General features: G+C 58.0%; 1 protein-coding gene across 4 annotated transcripts in view; it reads right to left on the bottom strand.

Moving 5' to 3' along the window:
* Window positions 1-1,146: 1,146 nt before the first annotated feature.
* Window positions 1,147-17,929, bottom strand: part of PIK3C2B (phosphatidylinositol-4-phosphate 3-kinase catalytic subunit type 2 beta) — a 62,865-nt gene continuing 46,082 nt past the window's right edge. For all 4 annotated transcript variants that reach the window (XM_014609145.3, XM_059717606.1, XM_059717608.1 and 1 more), the window contains 21 exons: window positions 16,640-16,807; window positions 16,195-16,306; window positions 14,240-14,382; window positions 12,162-12,350; window positions 11,654-11,747; window positions 11,441-11,535; window positions 11,029-11,209; window positions 10,415-10,522; window positions 10,080-10,172; window positions 9,186-9,315; window positions 8,352-8,488; window positions 7,663-7,832; window positions 7,170-7,326; window positions 6,540-6,649; window positions 6,085-6,286; window positions 5,354-5,478; window positions 4,706-4,823; window positions 4,248-4,329; window positions 3,791-3,897; window positions 3,557-3,685; window positions 1,147-3,306 (listed from right to left, as the gene is read on the bottom strand). In XM_014609145.3, coding sequence (XP_014464631.1) covers window positions 3,118-3,306; window positions 3,557-3,685; window positions 3,791-3,897; window positions 4,248-4,329; window positions 4,706-4,823; window positions 5,354-5,478; window positions 6,085-6,286; window positions 6,540-6,649; window positions 7,170-7,326; window positions 7,663-7,832; window positions 8,352-8,488; window positions 9,186-9,315; window positions 10,080-10,172; window positions 10,415-10,522; window positions 11,029-11,209; window positions 11,441-11,535; window positions 11,654-11,747; window positions 12,162-12,350; window positions 14,240-14,382; window positions 16,195-16,306; window positions 16,640-16,807 — 2,839 coding nt within the window. In that variant the 3' untranslated portion in view covers window positions 1,147-3,117. The remainder of the gene's footprint in view (window positions 3,307-3,556; window positions 3,686-3,790; window positions 3,898-4,247; window positions 4,330-4,705; window positions 4,824-5,353; window positions 5,479-6,084; window positions 6,287-6,539; window positions 6,650-7,169; window positions 7,327-7,662; window positions 7,833-8,351; window positions 8,489-9,185; window positions 9,316-10,079; window positions 10,173-10,414; window positions 10,523-11,028; window positions 11,210-11,440; window positions 11,536-11,653; window positions 11,748-12,161; window positions 12,351-14,239; window positions 14,383-16,194; window positions 16,307-16,639; window positions 16,808-17,929) is intronic.

Raw genomic sequence — 17,929 nt, forward strand, 5'->3', positions numbered from 1 at the left:
AGCACCAGGAGGGTTAATACCCCAACCACCCAAGCCGGTCAGCTGACAGGAAGGGGATAGGCCTCTAGGCACATATAAACCCCAGGGCCAAGGCTGGCAGGAGGAAGAGGTTTCTGGCAAGTGGTGATTTTCATAGATTTCATAGACATTAGGGCTGGAAGGGACCTCGGAAGATCATCGAGTCCAGCCCCCTGCCCAAAGGGCAGGAAGTCAGCTGGGGTCATAAGATCCCAGCAAGATAAGCATCCAGTTTCATCTTGAAGGTGTTCAATGAAGGCGCTTGAACCACCTCCTGTGGCAGGCTGTTCCAGACCTTGGGGGCTCGGACAGTAAAGAAATTCTTCCTTATGTCCAGCCTGAAACGATCTTGTAGTAGTTTGTGACCATTCGACCATGGTGAGGAGAAAAAGAGCTCTTGCATGGCAGAGCTACCCAAGAATGCTGTGACTAATGAGGCTCTGGAAGTCTATAAGGTACCCAGAACTGGGGGGTGCTGAATGTGCGAGGAGCAGTTTGGGGTTTTAAGGAACCAGAGTGTGGCTTTTGACTTGTATTATGTTACAGCCCAGGAGCTCATTTATGCTATTGTTGTATCTGGTGGACTGGGCTGAGGCTATTTGGGGAGGAGGAGGCCTCATTGGGGCACATTACTGTGCAAAGTGCCAGCTGGGGCACAGTGCCAGGGGGCTGATGAGACCCCAGCGCCAGAGCAGGGTGCAGGTCAACAGTTATATACTATCTGTGAGGTGTGGGCCACAACGTAGGGGAGGTTTGGAGCGGTGGATAAGGAACCCTAGCATTGGTGTAGTAAATAAACAGCCTCTCACTTGAGTAACACCATAATTATAGTTCCATCAAGGCATGGCAGACGAGATGGGTGGGTGGGTAGCCCAGAGGTAGAGGGGCAGGCCTGGGGATGGGCTCCTGTCACAACTCCATTCACAAGGCCCCCCACTCCCACCTGCCCACCCTGAGCCTGTCCCAGAACCACAGGGATGTTGCTTATCTCCCCTTTTAGCTGGCTAGAGCACCCCACCACCTCCTTCATAGAGCAGTGCAACTCTGGGAGACTGAAACTATAGCTGAGCTGACAGGTTAATACTTCCACTACAGCCTTTGGGGATACAGGAGTCCACACACTGTCCATTGCAATTCACTTCCTTTTATTTGAATGCCACTGTTTTACAACCGAGAGAGTTACAGGCACCGTCTTCAGAAGCTCACCCACCCTGACCAAGAGCGTGGGTCAGGGGAGAGAGTTGACTGAAGAGATGAGGCAACTTGGCTAAGATCTAGGACATCTCCATATCGCACCTCTCTCAGACCCATCTGCAAAGATGCAGAGAAGCCACCCTCAGACATAACTGCAGCTGGTAGACGGTGAGGGAAAAGTGGGGAGAATCCCTCTCACTCCCCACCCCAGCTTAGTTCAACCCCATTCTCCTGCTAGATACAAGAGTTAAAACTTTTAATATAAAGATAAGTTCATATTCTCGATCCTGAGAAACGTTTCGTCTGTTTACGGAGTTCTCACTGTAAACAAAGCACCAAGGGCGCCCAGTTGGCTTGCCGGGACGGGATGGGAGGCTTAGCACCCCAGAGCGTGGTCACGCACCATCTGGCCTGCACTGCTGAGAGAGGGGCAACGCGGCGTGCTCCCCGCTCCGACACTGGGTGGGAAAGGGCCTCTCTTAAAACTGGATTTAAAAACTGCCATGGTTAAGAAACAGGCACTCGTTCCCCCTGGTCTGAATTGGACCAAGCCAAATCTCATTTCCTACCAAAGTTTCTCACTCACAAGGTTGACAAGAAGGGGTTGGGAGAGGAGCAGCACTACTTTCCTGGTGCTCAGCTCCTTCTCCCCAGCATGGCCCACCGGAGGAACCTCAGTAGAAAGGTTGTGAGTGCTCGATGCCAGGGTAATCTTTTCATGGATCTGGCAGCAAGTCCCCTCCCCACCTCTACGATGGGCCATACCTGTGATGCATACCCCCTGTACCCCTGGTACAGAACAACTGGCAAAGCTACAAGCACCTAGTTCACAGAGGTGGATTCTCTCGCTCAGAAGAAGCGTTTCCAGCAATGTCTCACAAGAGACGTAAGATCACTCCCTCCCTTCCAACATCCAACTGCCTCTACTTGCAAGGCTTAGTCTGTACCAGGTCCTTGGCACAGTCCTTGGGTCTCTTCTTGCTTGGAACAAATCAGTCCAGTCCAGTGACAACGTACAGACAGTAAATGAGCTCTGATGAAGGGCATGAATGCCAGCATCACTAGCAGGCCAGCCTCAGGGGCCTTGCAGTCCTGGCGAAGGCAGCACAGCTGGAATCAAAGTGGGTACTGGAGGGATTACTTCAGGGGAGAAGGGAATCATTAATCTTGCCTGTCATCCCCTTGGAGCACAGTTCGCAGACTTGCCGGCCCTCCACCAGGAATCCAGAATCTACACGCGTACGAATTACACAGCTCTCCTTTGGAAGCAAATTCTCTGGGATGAACAGAGGAGGCAGCTTGTATATTAGCACAACAGCTCCTAAACCAGAGAGTAGGAGGCCTTATCCATGACTCCGGGCCTTTTGGTGCCCCCCAAAATCCTATATATACATCCCTTTAAAAAAATCCCCTAGGGAAAGGCCAACAAGAGCCTTACTGCTGATGCACCCCATACCTCCCCCTGCCCTCCCAGGTCTCTTCTTTCATCCAGGCCCCATCTGGGCACAAACTACTTTTCAATATTAAAAAAAAAATTAAAATAAAGATATCCCAAAGAAAAATAAGTGAAATGTCCCCAATATCCCCTGCCACCCTTCCCCCCACCCCCCACCGTCATTGCTCCCTTGACACAAGGTAAACTTAAAAAAAAAATGTCTACTGCAGCCTTTTCAAGTCACAATAGGATTTCCTATCAAGACTCTGAATTCCCAGTTTCTACAGGACAAAGAAAAACCCCTTCATTGACAGAGAGGGCATCTCTGTCTCCTGCTGGTGGACAAGGAAATCCATCTGGATCCAGGATACAACTCCTGGGATGCACGCCCATTCCCACGGCCTAGCACGGTGAGCACCAGCATCATGGGGCTGCTGTGGTTCCACCGACGCAGCTGCCCCCTGCTCTTCTCACATGGTCCCGTGGCTCCTAGAGCCCAGTGCGAACCAGCCCATCTTCTCCTGGGTGAGGTCCAGGTCCCGGAGTTTAATGCTGACCTCCCCGAGGAGGATGTTCTCCCAGAAGCCCTCCTCACTCAAGACGCTCAGACGCAGTTCCCGCTGCTGGAGATCACCTTTGGGAATCCCGTCGTAGACCAGCTGCAAGGCACAGCACAGGGCAAGGTGAAGGAGGCCCTCCCTGAAAGGAGCTCAGTACCTGAGGAGAGCAAAGCTCTCTGGTACACAATGGTGGGAGAGTCCTGTCCTACTGCCAGCGCTCTGGTGTCCTTCAAACCCACCCTTAACTTTCTCACCCCCTTGCTAGGCCTGTCTATAGAGTGCCTGGCGAATGGCCTGTACCCATTGTACCCATGTGCCCAGATTGGGGGCTCCAAGCAGTCAGCCATACCATTTCATTGTAAGTGGGGTTGCAGGTTTTTCGAGCCACTTTGGTTTTCCTTTTAGTGGTCTTCTGGGGATCAGGCAGCAGATAAATCTTGACATAAGGGTCAGGGTCATTCCCATCCTGGATAGGCTGCTGTAGGAGAGACAGACCAAATAAATCCCAGTTATTTCCACCATACCAGCACATGAAGCCGGAGCTGGTGTGGTGCCTGCTGCTGCGGGTATGCGTGGCACTTACCAGGCCTCGGATGTGCATCACCATGATGAAGAGCTTGTTGTTCTTGTAGGAAATGGAGAGCTTCACCTCCCCTCCCACCTTCCCAATGGGGCGAGCCCATGTGGCATCTGAAAGAGGTAGAGGAGGGGATCACTTAGCAGAGCTCCTGGAGGGATGGAGTTGCCTAGCACAACACAGGGGCTGCGGACAGGCCTCAGCATGTCCGAGACCACATCCACGACAACTTGTGAGCGCCCACCACCAAGGAACTTAAATGGTATTCTTTGAAGAGGTCATTTCCAGCCGTTCCGTTCTCCTGCTTTGCAGCATCACGAGTGAATTTACCCCTCGTGGTTAAGTGCCGCACAAGACAGGTGCAGTGGAGCAGGAGACCCCTTCCTGCCATACCCCTGTTACACACCAGTCTCTCTGCCCCGGATGGACCCCATTATAGCACAAACAGAAAGACTTGCAATACCTGCAGGCTTGGGAGCCGAGCTGGTGCCTGCAGCCTTCTCATCCCGTGGCAGGGGGTGAAAAAACGTATACACAAGGTCGCACTGCAAAGCAAGCAGAGAGGCTTTTATGACATGCCGGAGGTCTTTCTCCGCTCAGCAGCGAGCTCTGCACTCTTCAGAGCCAGACACGCCACAGAGCACACAGGAGCGTTTCAGGCAAGAATGGCAACCTACCACTGCTTCAGGAGGCTCTGACTGAGCACAGCCTGCAAACACTCTGCCACCAAGGCCAGAGCTTTTCTCCTTTGCTTAGAGAAGGGGGAAACTGAGGCCTAGTATCTTGTCCACCTGAGTCACTAGAAGAAGCTGGAATAGGATCATTGGCCTCTTGCCTGATCTCTAGACTGCAGTCCCTCCTACCATCCACCCAATGAGGTCAATGTTCCTGGTTCTCTCCAGTGCAGGGCAAGGCCCATACCTCTGTGACCTCGGGTGCCGAATGAATAAGGTGCCAGATGTAGCCATTCAGCTCCTCCTTCCTCCTCTCAGCCGCGGCCTCCCCTCGTGACCGGCCGATCACAAACCTGCTGGGGAAACTGTCCGGTTGTGGAGGGGGAAGAGAACAGAGATCAGTTAGCAAACCTGAGGGCTGCATAATGCACCCCTGAAGCTGCCCTGCTCCTCCGTGCTGTGTTCCCAAGGGGGACCACTTCTCGTGGCCAAGAAGCCTAGAGGACTTTCCATGCCAAGCTGGGTGGGTGCTACCTGGAGCAGGGGAGAACTGGGGGCTGGAATCTGATGGGTGCCATGCAGGCACAGGAGAACCAAGCTGGCTTCAGGTGGGTTGGGTGTGCTGTGAGCCACGGAGGGCTATGGTGGGCCAAGCCTAGACTGGGTCAGGCTGTGCTTAGGGTGGAAAGAAGCAGTCTGCAGAGGAGACCTGCATTCACAGGTGCAGCCTAGAGCCAGGGAAAGCCAAGGAGCAAGGCACAGTCTGCTCCCTCCCAACATGCACTGGCACATGGGCAAAGGCAACACCCACTGCAGCTGCAGAGCAGCCAATGCCTCTTCTCCCTTCCAAAAGGGGTGGTGCCAAGGAGGGTGCAGGGGGAGTGGGGAGGGCTACCTGGGCAGCTGGGAGGAGGGGAAGAGGAGGCGTAGCTTGTTGTGCAGCTCCTGGAACTCCTCAAAGGTGCGCTGGACGTAGGTGAACTCGTGGGGGCTCTCTCGCTGCACCTGCACGATGTACATCTGCGGGACCGGGAAGCAGAACCACCTGTGAGCCGAGCAGCTCGCCACAAGCTCTGCTACACGGAGGCGTGATGGGAGCAATGCGACCCATGTCAGGGAAGTCAAAGTAACACCCAGCGTGAGAAACACGCAGTGCAAGACCCAGTCAGACCCACCATGCATGCCCTGAGCTGCAAGATGCTGAGAAATTAAAGTGAAAGGGCTCTTTTTGATGTTGTTTGAAGCTTGGGGAAGGCTGGGGGAAGCTTTCAGGCCTGGAGCAGGGATTTGAAGGGAGAAAGGATTCAAACCATCTCTAAGGACCTCGGGGAAGAAAAAGCGTGAGCACTGAGTTCCAGTCATGGGCTCTGAATGGAGCAAGAGCTGCCATCCAGCGTTTGTTTGCATATTCCCCTGCTTTGAGGGGTATACACGGGCTTGCTTGCTTGAAACCCCTCACCACTCCCAGCCCAGCCAGGATGAAGTGAAAGCTGCTGCAGGATTAGGCTGGTCTCTGACGTTTCTTCTCCTGCGACAAAGCCCGAGGGCCAGAGACCAGGCCTCCCTCAGGGCCGCCCTCCTGTGCGCAGCCCCTCCCCTGCTCTGATCCCCCACGGCACCACTCACATAGCCCTTGCTGGGGTTGAAGATCTTCTCGTGGCGGCAGAGGAAGACGTCGCGGATCCGGCCGGATGCTTTGAGGGTGTGCGTGCGGGGAGCAAAGGAAAGCGTGGGGCGGGCATCGGAGCCCGTGAACTTCATCTGTGCGAGGTTGTGGATGAAGAAGTTGAGTTTGGTGGCCACGCTGCCAAGGCTGGACTCGATCAACCTGCCACAGAGGACAGCAGGGTCTAGCTGATCCTAGGCACCCTGTGCTCAGGGCGCCTGCCGTGCAGAGCGCCAGACTCTTCCAAGAGCACAAGGGCCCCTCACCAGGGCTGCTGGACCCCAGAGGCTGGCTCCTGCCTTACAGGTGGGGTGTGCCACCACCAGAGGCCCCATCTTCCACCTGTAACACATGGGTGTCACCTTCCCCATGCAGGGCATGGGGGGTGCTCTCACCCAACACCACATCTTTTTACCTGGTGAAGTAGGTGGTAGCATCAGCTTCAGAGTCCTGCGGCCTCAGGGCATCGTAGACGTACTTGAGGTCCTCGAGGTCTGAGAGCTCAGGGATGCCACAGGACAGCATCTGTGGAGCAGGGCAGCTGTGTCAATGGGGGTGTAACAACTGGCTAGGGGGGTTCTCTGCTCACTGGGGGCCCTGTGGGAATCGTGGACATGCTTTCCCATTAGGGCTCATCCAGCATCCTCGTTACAGAGGAAAGGGCAGGCTTTTTCTATATGAGACATATGACCCCTGACTTCGGCCTGTGTCAGTCACCTCTTGTTTATGACTTTGGCCTGGCAGATGAGCTCCCTATGTTAAGCCAGTCATTGCCGCTCTTCAGATAGACTGGGCAGGCACTTGAGGGGCACCAGCACCCACCACTCTAACCCCAGGGCTGAACATCCAGCTTCCCAGCACACAGGGCTGTAACAGCCAGAGCCCCTAATCCGAGGGGTACTGCAGATGCAGAGGGAGAAGGGGCCAGGAGGCACCTCAAGGCCTCGCTGTCCTTTGGCAGAGACTAGGGACACCCCATGGAGCCTCTGCCTGCAGGGGCCAGGCAGAAAGGAGGTCCAGTAAACCCCTGCCAAGGGTATCTCACCAGGCCCAGCAGGTTGAGGAAGAGGTGGGTGTGCTTGCGGATGAGGTTATACGCCTGGCAGCAGAGGTCAACAAAGTCGTGGAAGCGGCTGGAGGGCTTGTCACCACCGTTGATGACATAGGCCATGTCCGAGGTGAAGACGAATGGGGCCCGGTCCCTGCACCAGAGAGGGAGACAGGAAGGCAGGCCCTGCCTTAGAATAGGGATTGGATCCCTGGGGAAACAGGCAATGGACGGGGATCGAGCCAGGGGGGCAGACAGATGTCCTGGTGGGTTCTTCACCATGTATGCTACTGGGGCTGAGAACAGCCAAGCTTCCTTACAGCTGTTCCAGCCTCAAAGCACTGGGCAGATGATACCCCAGCAGCAGCCCCCAACATAATAGCTGCAGGGAGAGGAAGCTGGGGCCAAGCCCTGCTCTAGCCAGCATGGTGAGCATGAGAGTGGCTAGGCAAGGCAGGCAGAGATCCTGGCCCCGGTGGATGACACCCACCTCTTGATGTTGCCGAACATCTGAGCATGGCCCAGGAACCTGCCAAAGTCGATGTGGAACATGTGGCCAGTGGTTTTGAGCATGATGTTGTCGTTGTGCCGATCGCAGATCCCCAGCACGTAGGTGGCCACGCAGCAGCCAGCACATGAGTAAATGAAGTTCTCCACAGCCTGCAGGGTGGAGGAGGTGGTTAGAGGCACCCAGGGGGCAAAGCAAGTCTTCAGAGAGGAACGGGTGGGAGAAAGCATAGGAACAGCCAGCCCTTCATTCACCAGTCCATGGGGCAGAGGTGGGCACTGGGTACTGCTCAGCCTCCCAGCCCTCAGCAGCTCCTGCTTTCAGCTCTACTTCTCATGGAAGAGAAAAATCCAGCTACCCTCGGGCCAACAGATAAGCAAGTCTATGGCCAGGCACAAGTGCTGGTGGGCTAGTGAGCTCCCCACCGTGGGAGCACTGAGGCTTGATTCCCTGCCTGAAAGGTATAAACAAGGCTGGGCACTGGCGAGAGCCAGGCTCATGGTCCATCCATTTGCTGCTCTTTGTGGAGAGGGCCTGCAACCGATGACACATTGGCTGGAGCATGCACTTGTGGTGCTCTGCCCCATTCCAGCTCCTCATGCCCTTGCACCAGGTGGACCGCAACAGCCTGTCTCACTTCCAGAGCTACCCCCCTCACCCTGGCTCCCTACCTTCTCGTACTCATCCTCTTTGGGGTTGTGCTTCTGCAGCCAGTCTGCCAGAGGGCGATCCTTGAAGGAGCCTGTCACCCCGTGCTCCACCTGGATCTTGCGCAAGGTCTCGGCATTGGGGATCATCTCCACCATCCCTGGAAGTAGGGGCAGAGTCAGCTACTTGGAGCTCTCCACCTTCAGCCCCTCCAGGCAAACTCCTTCCCACCTAGGACAGTGCAGGCAGGTCCTGGCACAGGCCATCAAGACTTTAGTCTGTCACCAATTCAGGCCAAACCCTGGGCAACTTCTACAGACAAGGTCAGTCTCTGAAAACCGCTCCACAAGTGCCTTCAGGGGCATCTCCCTCTGAGGGCAGAGCTGTGATGCGATTCCCAGGCACAGAACATAGAGAAAAGATAGTAGGACAATTGCAGTGGATGCAACTGGGGGGAGATGCAGAAGGGGAAGCCAGACTGCTCCCACATGCTTATGTCAATTTATCCTCCTCATGAGCTGGGCCAAGCAGCCACAGGTCAGGTCTGCTGTAGTCCCCTTCCTGGATAACCACCTAGTGAACAACCAGAAGTCCAGCAGGATGAAGGGGTTAAAGATGGCAGTGTGTCTAGGGAGGTCATGTGTATAGCAATGACATGAAAAGAGTCCACGCTGCCAGCCTCATGTCCTGCATCTCTGGGCTCATTCTGCCTGGTTCTCATGAACGAGCTGCACAGCTGTCCTCAGCAGATGCTTTTGCAACCTCAGTGGAGACCCCTCGTTGAAGGCTGCCTCAGGAAGCGCCTTCAAAGCCTTCTTCCTGCTTATCCTGACATTCATAGCTGGGCCCTGACTCACCTCGGCCACGGCCGGTGGAGAAGCAGCGGAAGATGACCATGCGCATGTCCAACCCCTCCTGCACCCAGATCTTGTTCATGATCCGGATCATCTGCAGTGTCAGCATGTCCTGCCGCAAGTCGTCTCCACACTGCAAGTCCCAAGGTGGGAAGAGGATGGTCAGAACTGGGGTGTTCCCAGGATGTCAGCAGCCCAGCGTGCCCCCGGGAGCTTGCTCCATCTGATGCAATTCTACACAGGCCATTCGAGTTGTGGGGGCCCCTGTGTGCTTGGCCGTCCTGCACAGCTCACGTGAACCCCCAGACTAACAAAATGCAGGAGGATCATGTCATGTCTAAGGATCTGCATATTGCAGGAAAGAGATGAGCCCCAGTAGAAGCCTAAAAGGAGTGCATGTAAGGGGACGCACACCAACTGCAAGGCCTACACTATGGGATGGAGAAAGGTTGTGAACCCCAACACTTGGGATGCTGAGAACTACCTCAGTCACTGCCTCAGGGTACAGGCTATAGGCAACCATGTCATCCATGGATTAAGTGACCTAACAGGCTCATAAATGTTTGGCTTCTATGGGGAAAGCCCAGTTGGTCAAGAACTGGACTCAAGTGCAGTCTGTTGGGCTGTTATTAATGTGGCATCCAAAGGCTGCATCAAGACAGCAGCCTCCTCATGCTAATGGAGGCATCACTGAGGGAAATGGCCTTTGTCATGCAGCAGAGGCCTCGCAGCACCACTCTTATGGTTCCTTCCACCAAGAGCTCTGTTCCCAGGTCCCGAGTGCCGGGCACCTGCTCTCCTTCCCCCACCGGCACTGAAGCAGGCACCTGCTGACAGATGTCTGATCAGAACCGCCAGTGCCCCACACCAACCTGGAGAGGCGGTGGCGGGACTCACCTTGAAGATGACACGGATGTTCTCCCCCAGGGGGTCGACGTTCTGGAAGGACAGCTTCAGGGGCACAGCGTTGGAGTTGAAGTAGGAGCAGTCCTGCCCTCAGGAGGGAGAGAAGGGGAGGATGTCAGAGAGCCATGCTGCCAAGAGCCACAGACACCCCAGCGGGCAGGAGGGGCTGGCACCCACCAGGGTGCATTCCTCCCTCTTCCCCCTTGCTGGGCAGGGGCTTTGGAGGGGAGAGAGGGACCACCCCCCAGTGGAAGTAGGTCTAACACAGCAGGGGGAACAGCTGCCTGGGCCCCTGGTCTCTGCCTTCCCCTAGCTCGGTCACTCACCCTGGGCACGATGCCCTTCACCAGCAGGCTGGGACTGAGCGGCAGGCGGCAGGAGCCGTTGATGTTGAAGAACTGTTTCACATCTTCCAGCCCTTCTCGAAGGATGGCCTGCCAGAGGCAGAGGGGCGATGGGATGCAGCGAAGGGCATGAATGTCACAGCCCACCCCCTTCCCCACCAGCTCCCCTCTCCAACCCCTGGAGAGACTTTCTAGCTTGAACACAGAAGCGCTATATGCCTGGGGACCTGCTTTGCCCAGGCACCCTGGCTGTTAGATCCAAGAAGCAGCACTAGACTGGCACTGCTGGGTTGTCTCCCAGCACAGGAGGTGGGCTGGGGGGAAAGGAGGAGCACAAGTAACTGCAATGTAGCCAGGCCCCCATGGCCTCCAGCACCTCCTGAAAAAAGAGGCTGGGATTGGAGTGGTTGGGAGCTCCCTCCCAGAGCCAGAGCCCTTTCCCTGCTCCTGCTGTCTTGGAGACCTCAAATGGAGTCAAGTTTTGGGCTCCACATCCTGCTCTCTCACTTCAGAGAGAGGAGTCCTGTCGGCAACCTGAGGCAGCCGCCTGCCACACACTCAGTGGGGAAAGGGCATGGTCTCAGCCAAGCACGTACCTGCCGCGAGGATGGCGCAGCCTCACGGATCTGCTGGGCCAGCTTGGCCAGGGTGTTGACCAGCGCGCACTGCCGGTCAAACTCCTCCCGCAGGCCTTTCCCGCAGCAGCAGAGCAGGGCCGCCAGCAGGTACTGGTAGCGGATGCTGAACTGGGAGTCTTTCAGACCGTCCTTCAGTAGCCTGAGGAGAGAGCGCAACCACAGCAGTCAGCACGCGAGCTGCGGCTTGCAGGTCTGAGGGCGAGGGGAGCCCCAGGGGAGGAGGCACGGCTGGGACATGGGTCATGGGAACATTTCCCCTACCCCAGCACCCGACACCAGGGGAGATCCTGGATAGCACCCCCCTCCCTTGGGCAAGCCACAGCAGGGGGCACAGCCGTCCCAAAGGCCACGACTCCTCCACCAGCATTACCAGAAGAAGTAGTGGGTGATCTTGAGGTCGCAGATGGCTCGCTTCATAAGGAACCGCACCAGGGGACTGTCCAGGTAGCACTCATACTTCAGGGCCTGCAAGAGGGGAGATGGAGCATTTCCTCCATGAGCAGACAGGACAGATGGGCAGGTGGGACCTTGTCCTGGTCACTGTGGGCCTGGCAAGCCTCACATGCTCGCCTGGGTGACCCACCTGGACCAACTGCGGCAGGTAGTCCAGCAGCTCTGCGTCGGATATGGAGTCGATCCACTGCACAGCCGTCCTCCTCACCTCCTGATCGGGGAACCTACAGCCACCAGACACATGTTACCAGGAGGGCATCACAAACGGCCCTTCTCGAGGTGAGGCAAACCATGCCATCCCACCGGTGCCACCAGCTAGCCACAGAGACACCAAGACCTAAGCCTCTGGGTCCCCGCAATCATCCCTGGGATTTTTGGAGGGTTTGGGGATCCTCCAGCTCCTCTGCTGTCCTCACTTTACCCACCACAACCCTCATCCTGGTACGGCACACTGTTAAGACTGAGTTTAGAGGTTCCAGTTGGACATTACGATCGGGGTCACCCAGCTCTGGGCTCAGGGGCAGAAAGAAGAGCCCTAGGAATGGGCAAGGGCAAGGGCAAGGAGAAGGAGCTGCCTTGGCTCTCAGCACAGCCCCAATCTCCCCGCACCCAGGTGAACGCCCCGGGCACTGTCTTACGTTGCATGCAGGAGTCCCAGGGCATCCTGGTGGTTCATGTAGGTCCACTGCTTCAGCAGGGCATAGATGTCGGGCAGGCAGGCCCACTCCCAGCTGGGGGCACTGGCAAGCAGCAGGGGCAGTGACCCGGGCTCCGTGTGGAAGTAGTAACGCTTCTCCCATAGCCGCTTCCGGTCAGCGTCCGTCAACCTAAAGTAGCAAGGGGCACAGAGCTCAGGGAGGGGGGACTGCATGTGCATGGGGCCATGAAGCTTGGGTTGGGGGGACTATGCATGTAGGGGGTGCCCTGCCTTGGAGAGCTGGGACCAGAGTGCAGAGCACAGCACCATGCGGGAAGCAGGATTGGGCCCTCAGCTAGTCTACCAGCAGCCAGGATGTCATTGCTTAGAGAAGCCACAAGGGGGCAGCACAGTCACCCCAAGGGCAGGTTGGGGGGGGCTCTGCTGCCTGGCTCCCCCCCCACATGGGCACAGTCACCCCAAGGGCAGGTTTTGTGGGGGCTGGGGTGGGGGCTCAGAGGGTGCCAGGGGATCACAATGGCAGCAAACGGGGAAGGGGACAGTCAGCAATTCCTCCAGCCACCTCTGAGCTTGCCCTGAACCCAGGGAGGAAGGGCCTGGCAGGAGGTGTATCCTGCCCTTGCCTCTGCCCCAGAGCGGAAGCTGCCCGGGCTGCGGGCATGGCTTCCCGAGGAAGCACCTGGTGGGCAACCCTGTGCTCTGGGCTGGGTGGGATGGCATGGCCACAGCTCAGGGCCCGGGGGAGCAAGTGAGGCAGGGTCGGACACTGCCCAAGGCCACTTCTCCATCGGTGGCCCATCCTGCGTGTGAGGAAGGGCTGGGGTCAGGATGGAGGAGGTGTGTGCCTGTGCGTGTGAGAAGAGGGAGACCTGCTCTGTTCCCAGGCACTCCTTTCAGCACTCTGGCCCAAAGCAAACGAGCAACACACTGCTGCCAGCTCAGGAGAAGGGCGCGTGAACCTGCCAAGCCCTGGGGCAGGGCGGGCACCGCCCTGCAGAAGCATGATGCCAGGAAGGGCAAGCTGCCTGCTCCCTGCACCCCGGGAAACGCCATGTTTTGAGCCAGTGGATTTGCCCGTTCTAGCCCTGCAGCGCTGCAGTACTGGGGGCAGCCCAGCACTTTACCCTCTGGTTTGAGACCCTGAGTCCACATGTCTGGTGGCCTTCAGGACTCGCTGGTCACAGTAGCCCGTGTTTTCTGCTGTGTCCCTGCCGGGTCTTCCCTGCCAGCGAGGAAGCTGTGGGAATCAGGACTCTGGCAGCAGTGGGAAATGCTGCTGGTGGGTCTGGACCCAACTGCTCACCCACACTGGGCGAGGGAGGGTGCTCCAGTAAAGCAAAGGCACCCAGGTCTGCTCCACCGCCCCTGAGCGGGCAGTAGTCATGGCCCAGGAAGGACAGTCTCTACAGACCTCAGGGTAGGGCTCGGTACTGGGCAGCCTGGCAGGACTCTGGGGGGGTCATGTGAAGTCCCAGCCTGGGCCCTTCTAGATACCTGGGATCAGCTCCTCAGGACCTCCCAGATCCTCAGTGTGGGTAGGAGAGGGCCGATGTCACCCCCTCCCCCTGCCCAGCCTGTGGGAACCCTGCAGTAATGACCTAGAAGTGTGCACAGCCTGCAGCAAGCTGACCCCGAGCGAGCGAGCGCAGCCAGCGACACCTGATCCTTCCTGTTTACAGGCAGCCCAGGGCATCAAACATTGGCAGCCTGGCTGCTGGCAGGTGGGGGGCAGCCAGCTGTCCTGGGCAGGGGGAAGCAAGGGAGAGAAAACAGCTGGAGAAACACCCCCTGCGTTAACACCTCTGGAGAGGGCTGTTCCTTCCCTCCCAGCTGTCTGGGAGGGCAAGAGGTCAGGAGGGGCCACGGGAAGTGTCCAGGACATCCCTCATACAAGTGGGGCACCATGTCCTCAGTAGAGGTGCAGGTGCACTGGAGGGCCCATCTCAGGCACAGCCCGAGGAGCTGTAGCCAGTACCTAGCCCGAGGTCCCCTGTTCCCCAATGCAAGACCCCTGCCCTGCAGCCCCAGCCCCAGCCCCCAGCAAGCCCAGGCTCTCACCAGTAGAGCGATTTCTTCTGCATCACCTCCCTCAGCCTGCGCTGCTCCTCGTCCCCCAAGCTGCCAAACTCGTACTTGGGGCTGAACTCGGCAGCCGGCGGGCTCATGAACCTCACGTCGAATGCGGAGGTGGGGAAGTCGATCTGTGGGGGGGGGCAGAACGGGTCAGAGCTCACCCAACAGACTCTGCTGATGGGCCACTGCCACCCTCGAGGGCACGAGGGACACCAGACTGCCCTAGCAGTAGCCCCAAGGGGTGCTCCCTGACCCACACTGCTGCTCCCACAAGCCTAGTGGGGCTCTCCCCTGCCCACCCTCCCCTTGCCCCATTCCCCTGGGGCAGGGGAGGTGCCCCGAAGGCTTGCCCACCTCATGGCTGCCATGACCTGTACCCTCCACCGCAACCTGTTGCCACGGCTGTGAAACTTGCCCCACACAAGGCCTACTCAGCACCTTCCCAGCAGCCAGGATCAGCTTTCAGCATCTGACTCCATGCCAGGGCCATGTATCAGCAGGCCCTGCCGTGCCCATAAGCCAAGACCTGGGGAGCTGCCAGCCCAGGAACACAAAGGGCCATTAGGAATAAGGCACCCACACCTCATCTCAAACTACAGAGACCCAGGCCAGCCGACACAGGCCCCCTCCCTCACAGATTCCTTACCCTGGAGCAAGCAGAACCACTCCTGCTTCTCCCCCTTTCCTTGCCCCATCTCCTGTGTGGTCTGGATGCCACAGGCACCCCAGGACAGGCAGCAGGCTGCACTTCTGGGCACCCCCAGCATCCAGGCTGGGATGCAGCTGAAGGGAAGCCTGCCCCAATCACTTCTTTGCTAGAAGGAGCATTAGGAGCCTAGTGGGATAGAAAGTATCCTGGCCTGGGAGGCTTGGGGAGATTCCTATGGTCACGGCCAGCTCAGCATCTGCAGGCCCTATCCCCCAGAGACCCACCACTTTCTGGAGGGCTGCAGCACCGAGGTGCTAATAGACACTTCCCTTTTATCCTCCACAGGGGACAAAAAGGAGGTCAAAGCCCTGCGCGGGGGCCGGTGCTGGGAGCAGGCATAGCAGCAGAACAAGCACTGCAGGAAGGCGGCATCCTGCTAGCAGCGGGCTGTGCCGAGGCGGCTGGCCGTCCAATCTTAAACAAAAACCTCGATGGATTTGTAACTGGCTCTAGGAGAAACCCAATCTCTTGGACACGTGTCATGGAAATCAGTGGAGAGAGAAACGGCAGCAGCAGAGCCAGGGGAGGAGACGTGACGAGGAGAGATGAGGACAAACAAAGGGAGTCCCGAGCGCTCTCTGCATCGGCAGGCCCCTGCCAAGGCCAAAGCAGGGCAAGCATCGCAGATGCCGCCAGAGGGGAGAAGAGCCTCAAATCCCTTCCAGCTCGAGTACTTGGCTTCCAGCACGATGCTTCACCCCCCTTCCACCTCTCAGGCAGCGAGGAGCTCTGCCGAAATCCTGCCAAGTCGGTGCGGGATAGAGGGAGCTGGAAAGAAGGGCCCGGGCATGCGTGAAGGGAGCACATGCCAGGGCAGGACATAGCAAAGGGTAGTTAAAGGCAGCTGAGGACCTGCCAAGGGCCCTCTACTTCTAGGTGCCCGGCTGGTAGGTCAGCAGCTCCTACCATGGGGGATGCTGTTGTGTTTGGAGCTGAGGAAGGCCAACATCCTTCTCACCCATCCTACCTTGGAAACCTCCCCAGGGTCTGGTCCACAGAGTATCCAGGCCAGGTGTGCCACCTTCCTTAGTGCATGCTGGGCAGTGGTTCCCACGATGGTACCAGACCACCGGTGCCAGGCCCTTGGGCTGGCACACAGAAGAGGACGCTGAGCTCTGGCTACCTGTCAGATGCTTGATGCCCTCTGAATGCCACGCTCTGACTGGCTCCAATTCTCCCCTCTTCTCCCCCACCAAAACAGGGCACCTTGTTGCTCCCAGCCGGGACTCACCTGCAAAATAACGCTGTCAGGCTGATTGAAGTTGGGAGCGCTTGACCTAGCCCTGGAGTTGTCCTGAGTCGCTGGCCACAAGCCCAGGAGCTTCCGCCCACAGGTCAGGACCCTGGAGGAGGATGCAGGGAGAGACCTTAGAGCCTGGGCACCAGGACCCACGGATAAGAGCAAGTGCCAGACCTTGGGGCACTGCCGTCCCCTGAGGGGAGGCGATGCCATTGCAGACCCCACTAGTGTGGAAGCAGCCCCTTGCAGAGCTGGGTCCCCAGGAGCAGCAATCTCAGCACAAGGGTGAATGCTGTGATGCTGGCGTGGGGTCCCGGAGCTCCCAGCACACGCACGCACCACACTCCAACCTGCCCCTCTTGCAAGGACAGGCCCACGTGTGCTCCACGCCAGCCCTGGGCAGAGGGTCCCCCCCAGGGCTCAGATGTGTACGCACTGCCTGAAGTTGAAGAGCGGGGTGGTGACCCAGCCCAGCGCCTCAGGCACCCGCCGCTGCTTGTTGGTCTCAGAGGAGCTGCCCGGCGGTGGGACGGGCACGGCGTAGAGAGTAACGCTCAGCAGCGTCTCCCGCGGGAGCCGGTTCACTTGGATCGGGAAGCAGATCCTAGGAGAAGATGCAGCGTGAGCCAGGAGTCAGGGTGCCAGCTTCAGCCCCCTGCCACTGCCGACGTCCCGCTTGCCATCTCCATGGCTCCGTAGGGCTCTGGAGAGGGAGCCGGTATCGCTGCTCCAGAAGGCCAAGGCCTTGTTTCCCCACTTTATTCATAACTGGGAAACGCAGGGGTGCTGAGCCCTCAGCTACTGGGACAACAGGGCCGAACCCTGGAACTGGTGACCTCAGATCACAAGCACTCATTCAGGCCCCTGGGAAAAAAACCTAGCTCATCCTCCACCCTTCCCGGTGGTGCATTGCTCCAACATCAGAGCCCATTTGCAAACACCAGCATGATGCAGACCAGAGGAGGCTCGCAGGAAACCTCGCAGCCCTGGCACCCTCTTGGGTAGTCAGGGCTCCCCCAAGGTGATACCCAGGGGGACAGTAAGCATACAGCTCTGGGGGCCACCCCTCATACCCAGGCTCAGAGGGCCTACTGGCCTTGCCTCCATCCCCTCCCCTCCATGGCCTGGTGAGCGCCCCAGTTGCAGGACTGGGCACAGTGCCCTCTGCAGCCTGCTGATTCTCCGCCACGGGGAGGAGGGCATGGGCGCGCACACACACACACGCACACTAACCTCGTCCCCGGGCCTCTTCCCTGCCCATTCAGGCACCTTCAAGGCAAGTGCTGCCAGGTATCCAAGAAGCCGGCCATGCAGGGCTAGCAGAGTCTAGAAATGTGCCAGGCCAGGGCAGCACCATATCCCCAGCGGCGGGGGGCACCCATGGCGGAGGACTCTCCCTGCCGCCAGCAAAGAATGCGAGCTCCTGGCTGCCCGGCAAGCTCAGGGCCCAGCCCATGCACCAGTGGGTCCAAGAGAGGCGGTTTGCAAGGGAAAATGCTGTATGAAGGAAGGCGTCTAGCAGCTGCCCTCCATGCCGGCACTGCTATGTCTCTCCCTGTGCCCTTCCTGGGGACAGTCACCTCCTAAAATTATCCCTTGCCCTCCCCTCCTCCCGCCAGCATGGTTAAAACGCCAGGCATGGTGGGGACTCAGGAGACAACTACAGGCTCCCTGCTGCCAGGGCTATATTTGGATGAGATCCCCTTTCCCTGAAGCAGCTGGAGAC

Source organism: Alligator mississippiensis, chromosome 14, assembly GCF_030867095.1.
Source record: "Alligator mississippiensis isolate rAllMis1 chromosome 14, rAllMis1, whole genome shotgun sequence".
NCBI classification, from domain to species: Eukaryota; Metazoa; Chordata; order Crocodylia; family Alligatoridae; genus Alligator; species Alligator mississippiensis.